Here is a 13,709-nt window from a genome sequence, read left to right on the forward strand (position 1 = left end):
TCATGTTTCAAAATTTTCTATGCAACTAAAACCATTATAGAAGTTCACTCTTTTAAACAATTTTGTATGTATTTCCGATACATTGATAATTGGTTAACAAAAGCAGTTGGTTTAGGGCATTATTATTAAGCATCTTTAACCAGTTGTTCATGCTTATTTGTTGACTTTGTTTCCTAATTATTTGTGTTTATGTTCTAGTTAAGCCAATTCGTAATTTGAATGGTCATTCAATTGGACAGTACAGGATACATGCTGGTAAAACTGTTCCCATTGTCAAAGGTGGAGAAGCAACAAGAATGGAGGTAATAATCTTGCATCTTATCTATTCATATTTCAGTGTGCAGCAACTTTTTTTTTTTTTAGTTCTATTTTTATGTAATTCATTTTTATGTTCTTCTGTAGAAGTAATTGGTCATATAAAGAGCCTAACAGTTTAAGGCTATTATTGTTAGAGTATAATTTAAATCATAGGAGAGGTAGACAGTACTACTGTATGCATTTTCTTGGGTATATCCATATTTATCAATGTAGACATGATGATTGGTTATTTTACCTTGAAGTAAGCAGATATTAAAAACCTTAACCTACAGCAGAGAATTACATTTAAGAGCAGAATTATGGTTCATACAAAAAGTACATATTTTCAAATTGGGTTTCCAAGTACAGTTACAAGAAAAACTACATTAAAGACCATATGAGGATAAAATAAGCTTGCAAAAAAAGCTTGTGCAGCATGCACCCAGGTTTAATTGCGGAAGATATGTGTGGCATAACTTATCTCAATTTTTAAAACCTGTTTAGTATTGTCTTTTTTACCTTTATTTGCGACTGCTGTAAAGAATAAACTGATTGTTTTATCATAGCATGTTCTATCTGGTTCTGGAATGAGACTAGCAATTTGTCTCTCCACTCTTCGTTATAGTAAATTAAATCTTTATATAAAATGTGAACTAAAACTGGACACAACTGGAAAGGTAGTGCGGGTAGATTGCGTTGCATTCTAAAAATTTTTTTTTTAAATGTTAGTCTATCATATATCCTCCCTATGGCATTTGCCACTTGATTGACATACAGGGCGGCCAGTCTGAGTTCTCCTTTCTTCTAAGGCACCGATCATCCTGCACGCTCAATCAAACGCGCAAGCTACTGCAAAACTCCAGCTATCTAAGTGATCTAGTTAGCCTTCCAATTAATATCGACTAAAGAAAGGATTTCCTCTGTATACTCTCCTGTACTTCCCCATTCCACCACCAGTTTTCCTTTTACTCCTTCCTCTGTCCAGATGTCACGCCAAGCACCCTTCCTTCTTGCTGTCACCCTTACTACTTCTGCTGTATTTGCCCAGCTGTCTTGTAAGTCTTCACTGCCACACGGTGCCCGTTTTACCTCCTCCCTGAAATTAACAAGTTTGGTTTTTCGTAATGTTTTCATAGAATTTATTTGCATAGCTTAAAGTAATAAGCTAGTACCATTAAAATCTAAGCAGTTTACATGATTGTGTATCCTGTTTTGTTGCATAAACCTGACTGCTTGGAATGTTTAGCTAGAAGCATAAATAAGTGAAAAAAAAAATTGATTATTAAAGCTGTATAGATTTATGTGTGAATCAAGTTTTGAATTATTGGGGAAATCGATCCCAATGCATGTGGTGTTATATGGAGAAAAGTATTGGGAGACACTTTTTAATTACTGAATTCAGATGTTTCAGTCGGACCCATTGCCACAGGTGTATAAAATCAAGCACCTAGCCATGCAGTCTCCATTTATAAACATTTGTGAAACAAAATGGGTCATTCTGAAGAGCTTGTGACTTCAAGCATGGTACTATGATAGGATGCCATCTTTGCAATAAGATAGTTAGTGAAATGTCATCCCTACTTGGATATTCCACGGTCAGCTGTAAATGGTATTATTGGAAAGTGGAAGTGGTTAGGAACAACAGCAAGTCGGCCACAAACCGGAAGACCATGTAAAGTCACAGAGTGGGGTCAGTGTCTCCAAAGGTGCATGGTGCGTAAAAGTCACCAGTTCTCTGCTGATTCCATGGCTGAAGAGTTCCAAACTTCCACAGACATTAATGTATGCACAAAAACTGTGCCGGGAACATCATGGAATGGATTTCCGTGGCTCAGCAGCTGCATGCAAACCTCACATCACCAAGTCCAATGCCAGGCGTCATATGGAGTGGTGGAAACCTGTTCTATGGAGTGACAAATCACGCTTTTCTGTTTGGCAGTCAGATGGGCGAGTCTTGGTTTGGTGGATGTCAGGAGAACGATACCTGCCTGACTGCATTGTGCCAGCTGTGAAGTTTGGAGGGATAATGGTGTAGGACTGTTTTTCAGGGTTTGGGCTAAGCCCATTACTTCCAGTGAAAGGCATTCTTACTGCTTCAGCATACCAAGACATTTTGGACAATGCTATGCTTCAAACTTTGTGGAAACAGTTTGTGGAAGGCCCTTTCCTACTTCAACATGACTGTTCCCCAGTGCACAAAGTAAGGTCCATAAAGATGTGGTTGGAGTTTGGTGTGCCCCGCCCAGAGTCTTGAGCAGAGATTGTGAGCCAGGCCTCCTTATCCAACATCAGTGCCTGACCTCATAAATGCTCTACAGAATGAATGGGCACAAATTCTCTAAGAAACACTCCAAAATCTTGTGGAAAGCCTTCCTAGAAGAGTGGAAACTGTTATCGCTGCAAAGGGATGACCAACTCCATATGTATTTGAACGCAGTGTCATTAAAGTCTCTGTTGGTGTGATGGTCAGATGCCCCAATACTTTTGTCCATATAGTGTGTGTGTGTATGTATATGTTTCCCAGCAGTTTCATACCTATGTCTGGAGTTGTCTGCTACCAAATTTGGCTTTAGTAAATGGTGACCCTGTATAAGTTATGTTATGGGCATCATGTATCCATTTGAATACTTTGTCTTTGTAGTTGTACTATCTCTAAATACCATGTGTCAATTATGTCTGTAGTATAAATAGTTTTTTTTTTTCTTCATTCCTTTTTCAGGAGGGAGAGGTATATGCTATTGAGACCTTTGGAAGCACAGGAAAGGGTGTAGTTCATGATGACATGGAATGCTCTCACTATATGAAAAATTTTGATGTTGGCCATGTGCCCATAAGGTTAGTGGAATTCAAATATTGATACTTGATACCTAAAAATCCTGTTTGGCAGTGGTTAAATAAATCGAATTGTATATTTAAATAACTGTTAACCTTTATAGTCTTAAACTATCACATGAAAAATATATTTGAATTACAGTTCTTTAACCAGAAGTGGGGAGTGATTGAAGCACTGAGCCTATGGGTACATTATGACAATTCAGTGGAATGAAAAAGTAGAAAGATCATCTTGGCTTAAATCGCCAAGATTCTGCTTTTGTGGAGTTGGCTTTTATATACAGTAATTTTATATAATTTTAACTTGCTGTCCTTATCGAACAAAGGATGGTACGTACCACAAGCCATCTCCACAAGTCAGGTTTACTTTATATTTCAGCAATTGCGTTTGACATCAAATGTAACAGAGGTACAGTGGTACATGTATGTGTCGTGTCAGCTTTTTGGGCAAAGGCAAAAGAGTTTAATTTTCTTTGATTGCAATGTCAATCAGTTTATTAACATAAACAGTTGCAGTTTATTATTTGAGCCTAGGTTCTTTGTGTTAGTAGAAAAATAATACAGGATGCATTTAACAGCATGCTTTATGATTAGAAACATTTGTCACATTGTACCAGAGTCAGTGCACATTACTATTATTAAACCTTGTAGATTTTGTTAAATTAAATATATCTGCAACTAATTTTCCAAGTCTTTATTTTTGAAAAATGATCTAAAGTTTGATTTTTATATAAAAAAAAGTTGCTTGAAAGATTTTCTTTTTCACAAGTGTCTTTCCTCTTCTTTTTCAGACTCCCAAGAGCTAAGCACCTCCTTAATGTCATAAATGAAAACTTTGGCACTTTGGCCTTTTGCCGCAGATGGCTGGACCGCTTAGGAGAAAGCAAATATCTAATGGCTTTGAAAAATCTATGTGATTTGGGCATTGTGGATCCCTATCCTCCACTCTGCGACATTAAAGGTTCCTACACAGCACAGTTTGAGCACACTATTCTGCTGCGCCCCACTTGCAAGGAGGTTGTGAGCCGGGGAGATGATTATTAAGCACTTCTTTTTCATCTTGGAAAGCTTTTTTTCTGATTGCTTTGGCAGAAAGCAGCATTCTCCTGTTCACGTATAGCTCATTATCTCTGTAAGCAGTAGACTATAAAATATCTGCCAAGGTTTTGGTGTGTGGAAAGTAATTCAGAACAAGTATAATTTTACCACCCACTTTTTTTTTTTTTTTTTCTCTGTCAGTCAAATGAAAATAACACTCATCTGTTCTGAGGATTACTACCACTGCAATAAACATTTGTATTGGGTCTGCATATTCTGCTTTAAATGCAGCATCAGCATCAATTAAGAGAAGAGATACTTTTTTTAAAACTTGCATTTGGCCAACACATACAGTGTTTGTATTCCTCCTACCTCCAGGGTTTTTAAAATAATGCTGATTAAAGTGGGTGCCAGTGTAGAGTCACATATTGATTTAATACCCCTCACAACCCCAACCTCCCAGTTTTGCAAAAAATATATATATAAAAAAAGAAAGAAATAAAAATCTGTCTAAACTATTAAGTATCTGTCCTTTATTAAAGGTTGTACAGCAGTGGTGGTGAATGAGCAGCTAAGCTTGTGTAATGGAGTCACTTACCATGTTGATGGTCATGATTACTCATTTCTTATTATTTTGCATGGCATTTCTACCTAATATTTCCACATTTTGAAGATGCTATAGATACTGCTTATAAAATGTTCTCATCTAAACATTAGATTAGGCATTTATGGTGGGCTTTAGTATTTTAAACAATCCTATAATATTATACATACTTTAATAAAGAAAACCATGACCCATATAATTTTAAATGCCTTGGGCAGTTTTAGCTTTTTGTAATTACATGGAGGTTTGCTTAATTGCAACTTAAAAAGAACTTTGACTAAAATAACTTGTTCTTAGAAAATGCATAGGAAAGGGTGAGAATCTCTAATCCGAAATGCCTCAGTCCAGAATTATTTCAGATTTTAGATATTTTCTGATTTTGATATATTTTCATATGCGTAATGAGGTATCTTGGGGGACACCCTTGATCAAGTAGGGAAATGCAGGCAGCCAGCTAAATAACAAGTCACACATGTGGTAATTCATTTCACTCGGACATTTCACACGATAAACATTAAACCTCCAAAATGACAAACATAATGTACACACTGTATTTTACTTCCCTTTCAAGAGGGCCAGTTCCTTGCATTTTCACTAATGAAGCTATTTGGTTTTTGCATAAGTTTATACATGCTACCCTTTGTCACTACTCGGGGAACTGCAGGGCAGTTCAAGAATATTTCAATTAGCCTTCACTCCATCATGCCCACTGTGCCGGAAGCCATTAACAGGCCAATGAGACGCTACATTCAGTTTTTGTATGGTTTCGGTGCACATACATAAATGTTTTTGCCAACATAAGTCGTCAATTTGCAGCAGCATCCAGTTTTCCTAATGTAATAGCATTTTATTGAACTTTATTGTACTGCAATAAGGACACCTAGCAAGAATGAAGCTGCTTTTGTGAACAATAAAAATTAACGTTAGAACAATCTAGATGAGAATAGGCCATTCAGCCCAATGAAGCTTGCTAGTCCTATTCATTTAATTCTTCTAAAATAACACGGGTACTCCACTTGATAGTTGATTTAGTAAGGTGCTTTTGTGGTATTTTCTGGATCATGGGAGATGCCATCCTCTGTCGTCAATCGTATGTTCTAGCTTCATGGCAATTCGTGGAGGACAACCCACAACTCGCTCAGAATAAGCAAGCTATATATTGATTGCATTCACTCAGTGCTAACAAACAAAAGTAGTGGGACCATTGTTGTCATGTCTGAGCTCAAAGTTTCAGAGTTTGGAGTTTCGGATTAGGGGATACTCAACCTGTATTAAGTGCTAAGAACTAAAGCGTGAAGTGTATGTATACCTAGAAACCTAAATGGAAAATAACTAAGGAGCAGCTGCGTAATACTAGACAAAAGGCTGCTAAGCTAAATTATATACTGTTACTTCATCTTGGGAATGAAAAGAACTCCTTTTCTCACCTTTTAGAAAGACTTGTTTTTCTGTCATTTGTTAACCCAAAAATGTTCAAGTAGTAAGATTTCATTCTGTGCCAACAAAAGAAATTTGCTTTGTATTTATAATTATATACTAAGAGTGGACTCCATGTTTTTTTTTTTGTCTCTAATGCCATTTAATAGTATTTTAGCATGTTCAGGATTTTATATTGTGTATTTATTAATTTGGAGGGTGACTGCAAACTTTACATAGTAGTTGAAATCTCGAGATTTAGGAGCACACATTCAGTGCATCGCACTGTCCTAAATACCATTTTAATATTTTCCCCTTTAATAAGAGACAGAATATGTGTGGAGTTTAGACTAGAAAGACATCATGCATGCTAGATATTTGTCAGTGCTTGCTTTGTTTTTTGCATTATTGGTGGAAGAGAAATTGAGATTTGTCTTTATAGTGCTGGCAACTTGAGTTTCAGTTTGCCCAATGAAGTTGCCAAGTTGCATTAACAACTGAGTTTATGGAGTCAATATTCTGTTTGAAACACCTCCTTTGGACAAATGCTACGCTATAGGAAAATAATTTGAAACAGTTGTTTTCTTGGAAAGTAAAACTTTGAACTTTATAATATATTCAAATTGTGTGAGATTTTGTTTTTAAACTAAACAAATGTTGATAGTGAGCTTTATGCCCAACTAAAGCAAACAGGACTAATGGGGCTTATTTGAGTTCATCTGCTTTAGCTAGGTGGTCCCAAAATTTCTCCCTGCTTTCCCTTGTGTTTTAGACCCTCTCCTTCATGTTCTTTGCCACTCCATCCTGTTTGTATCTGTTAACGTCCCACTTGGCTATATTCTATACATCTTTCTCACAGATCACTCCACAGCTTCATTCAGTCACTTTTCTGACTTAAAGTCCACTCACCCGTCTTACTTTTGATTTCCCTTAACAGCATAGCTAATCACCTTCACACCAGTCCACTCCCCTTAATGCTCTCGGTGGAACTCTGCACCCTGCTTAGAATTGGCAGCGGGAGCTCATTGAAAAGATTTTTTTTCTTGTTTTTTGCTCTGATCACCATGGCCTGACCCATTCCCTATCCGCATTTGGCTTCCTGCGCAAACTGCAGTACCTCTAAGCACAAATGCATTTCTGATAAATGTCAGCCTTTCATTTTCCACTCTCCTTAGATCAAAGATTTTGCTTGACTGCAGGTACCCCATTCACATCTTTATTAGCATTTATATCTACACTTTTGCTATCTTCGTCCATGTGTTCTGCCCCTTTACCCATCGTCTTTCCCACCATTCATCTTCCTGTTTTATGGTTCTTTTATTGCATCATTTGCATTTCAGCCTCACTTAATTGTAAAGTTTCACATACCTCTGTAAACACCTTTATCACTCATTTTCACAAAACTTGTGCCACACTTTTTTACCTAAACTAACAATTCCTGACCACCATTCTTGCTATTTCATACACCAGCATCACTTGGAGACACTCGTCCGGCTTGAACTTGTTCATAGCTTACTCCCTAGGCTCTTAGTTTATTAACCTCCTTAGCATTACAACTTTTCTCAAAAAAAAAAAATGCAAAAAGCGCTGCATTTTTTGGGTTTAGTGAGAAGTCGAGCTAAATGAGCCCTTTTATTGGCTAACTAGAAAGATTACAATATGCAAGCTTTTGAGGCAACTCAGGCCCCTTCTTCAGGCAACATGCAATCAATCAAGTTTACATCTCGCCTGAAGAAGGGGCCTGAGTTGCCTCAAAAGCTTGCATATTGTAATCTTTCTAGTTAGCCAATAAAAGGGCTCATTTAGCTCGACTTCTCACTACATCCATAATGGCTAACACGGTACAACACTCTAGTATTTTTTGGCTTGAAAACTTTTTTTTTTTTTAATTTAAATCTCATCCTACTGTGTGCAAAACACTAAAAGTGCAAATTCAGAAGTGTAGAAAGTATAATATAAAAAATATTAATGTGAACAGCACACTGCTCATGTGTGAGTGATGCAAGTGTCACCAGAATCACTTTTGGTTTCACTGCCTGAAGACAGATTGACCTCGACTTCACTCCAATGACAAGATATGTTTCTTACAAGACATCTTTATGAGGCTGGAAGGAGACGTGTCTACATCTTTGCATGAGTAATGTGCGACACTTTTACAGCCTGAGCAAAGCTCGGGTCTTGTGTAAGGCCCATCTATATTGTTGGCTGAGTGAAACTCTCTTTTTACAGCTCACGTCCAATGCTACTTGATATATTTTGTGCTGTAGGGTGGTTGGTCTTTATTTGCCTTCCAGCACAGTTTGCATCTATTTTTCATTTATCGTGAAGAACACCATACTGAATTTTGCCAACTCATCCACTGCTTTTAACTTCCTTACCGTTATGTTTACTCCTGGAAAAATGAGCCAGAAAGGAGAAATGTTTTCAATATGAAAAAATGTTATTACGTGTAACAGAAACCTGTGAACAACACATAAGAATTGTATGTCTAGTGTTCAGCGCTGTACTCCTGCACATCTGGAACACGTCTGTCTTGTGATATACTAGGAAACCATCAATAATGCACAGCCAGATGTCACAACAGGGCTGGTACAAATGTGCTCTTTGTGCCCTTTTATCTTATTTGTGAATGAGAGGGTAGACTGTCAGTCAGTTCCCAGTCTATAAGATGGAAATGCCCCCCGTAGTCTTATTGTAGGCTACCGCAGCACAAGGCTTGTGGAATTCCACATTTCTAATGAGATGAATATTAACAGTTGCTGCATTTTGAACGATGTTAAAAAGTCTTTCTTGTCTTTCCACTTGATTGCAATCATTTTGCCTTTGTGCCATTTAGATTCTGCATCCCGCTTCAGCATTGTGCAGCTGATGTCGCCTGGTGTTTCATGGTGGTTTGGTCATGCAGTGTCTTGATGTCTGATGAGCGATTCACTTTGTCATCACTGTCACTTGATTCAACCAATGGTTCAGTTTCAGTTTGCTCTTAGACTTGCTTCTCATTTACATGCCATTGTATGTTTTGGATGATTGCTCCACCCCACTCATAAATATTAATGAGTTACCAAATATTCAGGTTTTTATTTTTGTTTTTCCCCCCGTCCCCAAGAGTTACTCGTCTTAACACTTTACATCAGATCACAACGTGAGAGACACTTAGGTAATGAACGCTATCTTGCACTCAATTCAGACACCGTTCCTTTGGGTGCTGCCACTCGTGTAGGCCTTGCTGTTTTACTTCCATTTGTGTTTAATGCACTTGTGACAACTTTTTGCAGAGACCAGCAGTTAAGGTCATTCTGTTTACGTCAAGCATTGTCAGAGTTGTTGGCTCCAATCTACTTTATGATAGTGTTGAGTATGGAGCACTCTGGGATTGCAAGTTTATGTCTTTAAATTTAGACTCGGGAGAATTGGAAATATAACTGGAGAAGTGGTGGAGTTATAGATTAAAGTGTTAGTAGAAGAGTGTTTTGTGCAGACAAGGGGATGAAAATGGAAGACTGGGTATGTGACAGTAAAACACACCCAAGGTTGTGGTAGAACAGTGAAGGCAAAGCTCTGGTTGTGTTAGGGGCTGCAGAGTGGTCAGTGTGAAGGTGGGTGTCACAGTGAAATGTGTTCATGAATGACTGCTGAATGTCGTCTTGACATATGAGGCCCAGGTTAGTGGACTACAAGACGAGGTAACCCACCCATGAGTCTGAACTGGTGTAAGTGGGTTTTTGAGAACATTGTGTTGTCACATGCAGATGATGGCTGGACATGAGGAGCGATGCTGGACCTTAGCTCAGGTATGGTGACTGGGAGAGAGAGAGAGAGAGAGAGAGGCAGCATCATGATGCAGTTTTGAAGCTGTCTGATCCATTGAGTGATAGCTGTATCTCTCTTTAGCTTTTTGAGATGCTTTATTTGCGGCCAGCAGGCCAGAACTAAATGATGGGGCAACACAGAGTGAATTCATCAGCAGAAACAAAATGGTAGCCTCACCAGAATTTGCACAGTGTGAAGGGTGAATGTAAACGGTGGTGAAGCTTGGAGATGTGCAAGAAAGCTGCTGATGGGGTTGACTGATTTCCTAAGCAGACATTGTGGTGGAGAGGACCCTGGAATCTATCGAGGCAATGGAAAGTGTCGAAGGAAGAAAGGAAATTGTATTGGCTGGTGTTAGCAGCGTGTTTGATCACTTCTTCCAAGAACAGAGAGGTGCTCTCTGGAAAACTGCGTGTCTCACAAAATCTGATGGTGGCAGAGAGATCAAATTTGGTCATAGACTTAAGCAGTACTAAGATGAAGCGTGAAGAGTGAGTGTAGCTTGTTGCCAAATGAGGAAGGAGGCAAAGAAGCAAACAAATTACTAGAAAAACAGCACTAAAACCTAAATGGTGGGTTGATTCAAGAAAAGGTACAGAAAGAGGAAGGGAGGTGGGATGAGTTTAGGGTTTGTGACAGAAAAGGCAGAGCAGTCATCGGATTACTAAGAACTGAAATATGGATGAAGGAGGAACTTGAACGGGGCACAGATGGTAATAGAAAACAGCTAAGAGTTTCGGGTTTGTATAGTCCAGCATCAGACTTGTGACATGTGAAATGTTAAGGGATGCAGTCTTCTCCTCAGAGTGTAGGAAGCAGTGAAGTTCAGTTAGGGTTTCCATATGTTTAATCGGCTCTGTTCAGGCAAGCGCCCTCTAGTGGTCAGGGCACATTACTGCAGTCCTCTGTAGAGATTCCTATCCATATTTCGTTTAAAAAAATTTGTCCAGACCGGATTACATTCTGTCTGAAGAAGGGACCTGAGTTGCCTCAAAAGTTTGTATATTGTAATCTGTTTAGTTAGCCAATACAAGGGGTCATTTTGCTTGACTTCTCATTGTATCCATAATGGCTTACACGATACAACATCCGGTTACTTTATGAGAGAAATTAATGGCAGTTTAGGTCCTACTTACCTCAAGAAGTATGGCAAACGTTTTGATTTTGACTGTTTTGTATGTTGGCACTGTGAGGACTGCTATATTAAAAAAAAGGTGTCTTTCTAAACTCGCCTCCTCACTCCACTTTCCACTGTCACTGATCTTGAGCTAAAGCCGCATGTGGGCGATTATTGCTATTTAATTCTTTAAATAAATGCTTTTGCAGTCAGCGGCACAGGATTTGTTTCTGATCTCCAATGGTTTTCCCTACTGCTGTTCCTCAGTCTGTTTCTGCAGCTGATGTCTTCCATGATTTTGAAAAGAACAGTAATCTCGGCACTTGGCATCAGAAGGCATTGCGATTATCGGTCCCTTGTCCATTGCAAACAGATGCTCACAAGACAATGCTCTCCTTCCCAGTAAACTTGACTGCTGACCGCTTAAGTTCTGAAGTCTCTTCCATCGCACACACCTCTACACCATTTTAATGTTCTGACACTTTACACACGCGGAATCCTTGTTTTAATTTAAATTCGATTTACTTGCAATGTCCTAACACTCATCTTATTTATTTGAGAGGGCAGTACGAGGGTGTTGTACTGTGTTAGCCATTATGAAAGTAGTGTGAAGTCAAGCAAAATGACACCTTTTATTGGCTAACCAAAAAAGATTACAATATACAAGCATTTGAGGCAACTCGGCCCATTACTTCAAGCAAGAGATGGTAAAGTCAGCAAAATTGGATTGGCAGTTAACATTTTACAAGTAGATAGAGAAGCTTTTAGAAATGGATTGCATCTTACGCACAAGTTAAAGCTAGGAGATGGCCATCTTTGATCAGACTGTTGTGCAGCCATCAGATAGGATGAGAGGACACGGCTACTTTATGTGTTGGGGGATGATTAGTGGGGCAGAATGACTAGGCCTTGATAAGCAATTTAGTCTGGAGAATGAGCTACCTACTCTTTACGAAGGATGCCCAGGGATCTTTAATGACTACAAAGAGTCTGGACCTCTGTTTTACGTCTCAAGGACAGCACCATTTTTATAGCACTATATCCCCATCACTGCTCTGGGGCATTGGGATCCACATTCAGACCACTGCCCCCACCTGGCCTTGCCAACACCTCTTCCAGCAGCATCCCAAGCTTTTTGTAGATAGTCTCCCATCCAAGTACTGGCTGGGCCCAAGCATGGTGCACAACCTCTTCTGCAGTGCATGTGGTATGGCTGATGGCAGCTTGGCGGCCATGACTTAGACATGTATATTTACAGCAAAGTGATTGACAAAGCAAGGGATAACCACAGAAAAAAGGAAGGGCAGCACAGAAGGTGATTAAGAATAAGAAGACAAGATGCTGGAAAAGTTAGATAAGCAAGAAGTAATTCCGAGTATAAAATTTTGGGTAGCAGAAACCTGGAGGCCATAAAAAAAAGGCAAAGTGAGTGTGAAACCAAGTGATGACCACTATAACAGCTGAAAGGAAAAGAAGAACAGCTGAATCTGCTGAGCATTAAACAAGTGACAAAGAATGCTAGACAAGTAAGACGTAATCCTGAATGTAGCCTGACATGTTCCTGAAATGCAGACCCCCCCCAACATAGTACAACAGTATGTGTTCATAAGCAAGTGAATGTTTTGTGTTTATTGTGTGGCGGCTTGCCGGGATGCCCCTATAATGTAAGGACCGGGGGAGATGGCATATTTAGGGCAATACCTCCCCAGGAACATGACAGACCAACCAACCAGAAGTGCTGCCGGAAGAGGACCTGGAGCACTTCTGGGTACCCTATAAACGGGGCCACCTCACTCCATTCAAGGAGCCAGAGACGGGAGGATGGAGGCAGCAGAGAAAGAGAGAAGGAAGGAAGGACTGTTTTGATTTTGGTGCTTTGTGTACTGTGCTATGTAGTGGGGAGCGAAGAAATAGTTCTGCCCCACTTGAAATAAACATGTGTGCTGGACAGAACCAGTCTTCTCGCGTCTGTCTGTGTTGGGTAGGGTGGCAGGTATGCCCCCTGGTGGTCCACAAATGATCATCAAGCATTATAAAATGTAAATAAAGGACAGCAAAGTGACCACAAAACCAACTTATACAGCAGCAGCAACATCTGCTGAGACTCTAGCAAATTGCAGAAGGTGATTAATTGACAAAAAACGAGAATGAAAACAAGCAGCTAAACCACACTGACAAGAAGCAATCCTGAATATAGAGGAATTGAGGAGCAAACGTGATGGCTCATAGGCATGCAAGACAAAATCCAGGATACAGAATGGAAGAATGTCCCTAGAGATAGAAATGCACAACAACTGAGAAGATTGTCAAATAGTTGAAACTTCCAAAGAAATGAAAGCATTGCTTTTACATCCTTACATCAATTGTTCAGCAAAGTTACATTGTATGAGGAAGTCGGGAGCGTCAGAGAAGTACGTAAGAGTTGTACAGGATATGTACGAGGGAAGTGTGACCATGGTGAGGTCTGCAGTAGGAGTGATGGATACATTCAAGTTGGAGATGGGATTACATCAGGGACCGGCTCTGAGCCCTTTCTTATTTGCAATGGTGATGTAACAGGATGACAGACTAGATTAGACAGGAGTCCCCGTGGAC

General features: G+C 39.3%; 1 protein-coding gene across 1 annotated transcript in view; it reads left to right on the plus strand.

Moving 5' to 3' along the window:
- The window catches only part of metap2a (methionyl aminopeptidase 2a), a 28,314-nt gene extending 23,840 nt beyond the window's left edge, over positions 1-4,474 (plus strand). The window contains exons 9-11 of the mRNA XM_039761256.1: positions 199-302; positions 3,017-3,132; positions 3,921-4,474. Of these exons, the coding sequence (XP_039617190.1) occupies positions 199-302; positions 3,017-3,132; positions 3,921-4,173 (473 nt within the window). The 3' untranslated portion in view covers positions 4,174-4,474. The remainder of the gene's footprint in view (positions 1-198; positions 303-3,016; positions 3,133-3,920) is intronic.
- The last annotated feature ends 9,235 nt before the right edge of the window (positions 4,475-13,709 follow it).

This window comes from Polypterus senegalus, chromosome 8 (assembly GCF_016835505.1).
Source record: "Polypterus senegalus isolate Bchr_013 chromosome 8, ASM1683550v1, whole genome shotgun sequence".
NCBI classification, from domain to species: domain Eukaryota; kingdom Metazoa; phylum Chordata; class Cladistia; order Polypteriformes; family Polypteridae; genus Polypterus; species Polypterus senegalus.